The sequence below is a fragment of the Borostomias antarcticus genome, assembly GCF_949987555.1.
Source record: "Borostomias antarcticus genome assembly, chromosome: 10".
Taxonomy (NCBI): domain Eukaryota; kingdom Metazoa; phylum Chordata; class Actinopteri; order Stomiiformes; family Stomiidae; genus Borostomias; species Borostomias antarcticus.
In genome coordinates this window covers 4,300,829-4,303,916 of record NC_140243.1, presented here as the reverse complement: position 1 = coordinate 4,303,916, position 3,088 = coordinate 4,300,829, and the positions used below count along the sequence as shown (strand labels likewise).

Sequence of the window (3,088 nt, the reverse complement as noted above, 5' to 3'; positions counted from 1 at the left end):
TCCCTAAGGGCCTCTCTGTATTCCTTATTTACTATAGCAGTGGAGCCAAACTGGCAATTACTTGTTTTGGAGCAATCATTTATTTCCATCATTCAACAGCTGTATTTTAATTGCCTGCAATGACATGCATGTCTGAGCATAGACAATCTGTGAATTGAAAATGTTTGAAATTCTATCATAGGTTTGCTAACCCTTTTATACCACTGCTGAATTTGACCCATTCATTGTCGGCCTATTTCAAGATTAGACACATAATCTGAAAAGACCAGTAGATTATCTTCTTAGAGCGCCGACCACATCCTAATCCTTTTTTTATAGGATTGTTACGAAGCATGTTGTGTGTGAGTTACTGATTCGCTGGTTATTGATTCAGTCAACAGAAGAACACAGGTCTCTCAGGGCAGCCGACCTGGCACCAGAGCGGGTGTGGGGGTGGTGAGGAGCTGGGTATAAAGCTGTGTGGTCCATGTCCATGCCAGTTTTCCTGTCCGTCTGTCTGTCTTGTCCGTCTGTGTGTTGGTCTGCAGTGCCCTGCTAAACAGTGTTGCTCCAGGATGGCCAGATCACTGCTCTGTGTGCTTTTAGCATCTTCTCTCCTGCTCTGCAGTGCCGCCCCAGTGGTGAGTTTTGTGTGTGTGTGTGTGTGTTTGTGTGTGTGTGTGTGTGTGTGTGTGTGTGTGTGTGTGTGTGTGTGTGTGTGCGTGTGTGTGTGTGTGTGTGTGAATAACATTCTGGTTCAGGTCCTGCCACAGCTATTAGAATAGAGGGTGACTCAAAATGACACATTTTAGATTGTTTTGTGTCAAAATATGGACAGAGCATGAAGAACGGTGACATTGTATTCTTCGTAACAAAGCGACATGTTACATAATTGGTAGGATATACTTTTGCTGGCACATAATCAGATGTGTTCATCTCTCCTCAATCCTGTAACGAGATATGGGTTTTGTTAAAATGACGTATAAACTGTACGACGGGGCCATGTCATTATTTCAGGCTGTACAGATTTCAGGTATGAAACCTAAGAATGGCTCTGTGACCTTGAGTAAGTGTTTAACTTGAAATACAGTACACACCGTTGTCAGCTACAGTATATTACAGCAGATAACAACTGTACACCATGTACACTGTAACAGATAAGAGCTGTTTGCAGTGCAGATGTGCCAAGATAGGGGAAAAGGTAACAAACATAAGAGCGGGTTGCATTCTGTTTAAGCAGTGGATTTGTGGTTGAACTTTAAATGACATTGGGGGCATGAATGTAACCTGACGCGGGGGAACTCTCCATTGGAAACTGTTTGGAAAAGGGCAGGGACTTTCAAACATACTTTGCAGGTGATTGGATGAACCATCTGTCTCCCACCATCTATCAATGCTGACTTCAACCGCTCCTCGCTGTCAACACACCTAAACCCGCCCAGCGTAGCTGTTTGTATTTAAAATTCCTCAGAGCTGGTTGGCTAGATCATTTTCTGATCTGGCACAAATGGATCTCTATGGAGAGTATCCAGACTGATTTGTGAGAGAAACTGAATGTGAGCTCACAAAATCACAATGGTTTCACGAGGCTAGCATAAATGTATGTTTGTGGATGTGAAACAGGGCAAGAATGAGAACGAAAATGAGTGTTGTGATGTGAATGGAATGACATCTGGTCAACATTCCATACTGTTGTTGCTTCCGTGTCTTAATCATTTGCATAACACCTCGTGCCGGTGACTGGTTTTGTGTTCCAGGCCAGGCATGTTGAGTCAGGCGACAGGTGTCCTCTGACGGTGAAGATTCTGGATGCGGTCAAGGGCGTGCCGGCCGGTTCTGTGACACTGACAGTGTCTCGAAAGAGCACTGATGGGACATGGGCACAAGTTGCTAAGGGGTATGACAATGTGTCATTAGCTCTGTGTGTGTGTGTGTGTATGTGTGTGTGTGTGTGTGTGTGTGTGTGTGTGTATGTGTGTGTGTGTGTGCGTGCGTGTGTGTGTGTGTGTGCATGCGTGTAAAAGTATGTTAATAGCAAAAGTATGGGGAAGTGTTTTCTCAAATGTTATATAATTGCACATGCCAGTGTGATGCCCCTGAAGAATGTCCTCCTTCCTCTTCCTCCTCCCCCTCTCAGAGTGACAGACATGACAGGAGAGGTGCATAACCTGATCTCAGAGCAGGACTTCCAGTTGGGGGTGTACCGCGTAGAGTTCGACACCAAGGCTTACTGGAAGGCTGAAGGCCACACACCATTCCACGAGGTGGCGGAGGTGAGTGCCAGCCCCTCTAAAACATTACATTACAGTCATTTAGCAGACGCTTTTATCCAAGCCCACATTCAGGACAGGGTAGTTAAGCTCTTAGAGCAGTGGTTCTCAACTGCTGGAGCCTCAGGACCCACATTTTTCCTTATCATGAAGTCGCGACCCAAATTTATTCAACAGCACTCAAATTTATTCCACAAAAAATAAAAAAAAGTCTGTGACACATAACACAACTTTGGCACACGCCAAGGTTAGCCCACTTCCTGTCATGTCTCGTAAATAAATTATTGAAATTATTGAATTGAATTGTGTGTCCTGCAAAATAAAAACCCAAACTTTTCTCTATAAATATCTATATATTTTAAAATCCCTTCAAAAAAAAAAAGAAAAGGGAAACCGCCCACGAGGCCGCGACCCAATCAAAACGGCTCCGCGACCCACCAGTTGAGAAACGCTGTCTTAGAGAGTGGGGTCAACAATGTGTTTGTGATATAGATTAAAGGCTGCAACAGGGCAATATCAACTTGTACCAGCCAAACACATCAGCAGTAATCAATCAGACTTCAGTTCCACTATGCTGTTTGTCATCTGTGTTTTGAAAGAGCTTGCGTAACTTCAGTGTGTGTCAGATGTCAACTGTCTGTGTGGGGAGGAACTCTTCTGGAAACTGGTTTGTGTGTGTGTGTGTGTGCGCAGGTGGTGTTTGAGGCACATACTGGAGGTCATCGTCACTACACCCTGGCCCTGCTGTTGAGCCCGTACTCCTACACCACCACCGCCGTCGTGGTGAACGCACATGAGTGACACACTTTGTGTATTCCAATAAAGAGCAGGTGAACAAC

General features: G+C 44.8%; 1 protein-coding gene across 1 annotated transcript; it reads left to right on the top strand.

The window, feature by feature from the left end:
- Window positions 1–464: 464 nt before the first annotated feature.
- On the top strand, window positions 465–3,088 carry ttr (transthyretin (prealbumin, amyloidosis type I)). Its single transcript, XM_084444388.1, has 4 exons — window positions 465–620; window positions 1,737–1,876; window positions 2,117–2,252; window positions 2,943–3,088. Exons 1-4 carry the CDS (start codon window positions 555–557, stop codon window positions 3,048–3,050), a joined length of 450 nt encoding a protein of 149 aa, XP_084300514.1. The 5' UTR covers window positions 465–554; the 3' UTR covers window positions 3,051–3,088.

Coding starts and splice junctions, on each gene's coding strand:
- ttr (XM_084444388.1), top strand. CDS start 555: ATGGCCAGATCACTGCTCTGTGTGCTTTTAGCATCTTCTCTCCTGCTC. Junction 621..1,736: donor TCTGCAGTGCCGCCCCAGTG/GTGAGTTTTGTG, acceptor TTTGTGTTCCAG/GCCAGGCATGTTGAGTCAGG. Junction 2,253..2,942: donor CATTCCACGAGGTGGCGGAG/GTGAGTGCCAGC, acceptor GTGTGTGCGCAG/GTGGTGTTTGAGGCACATAC.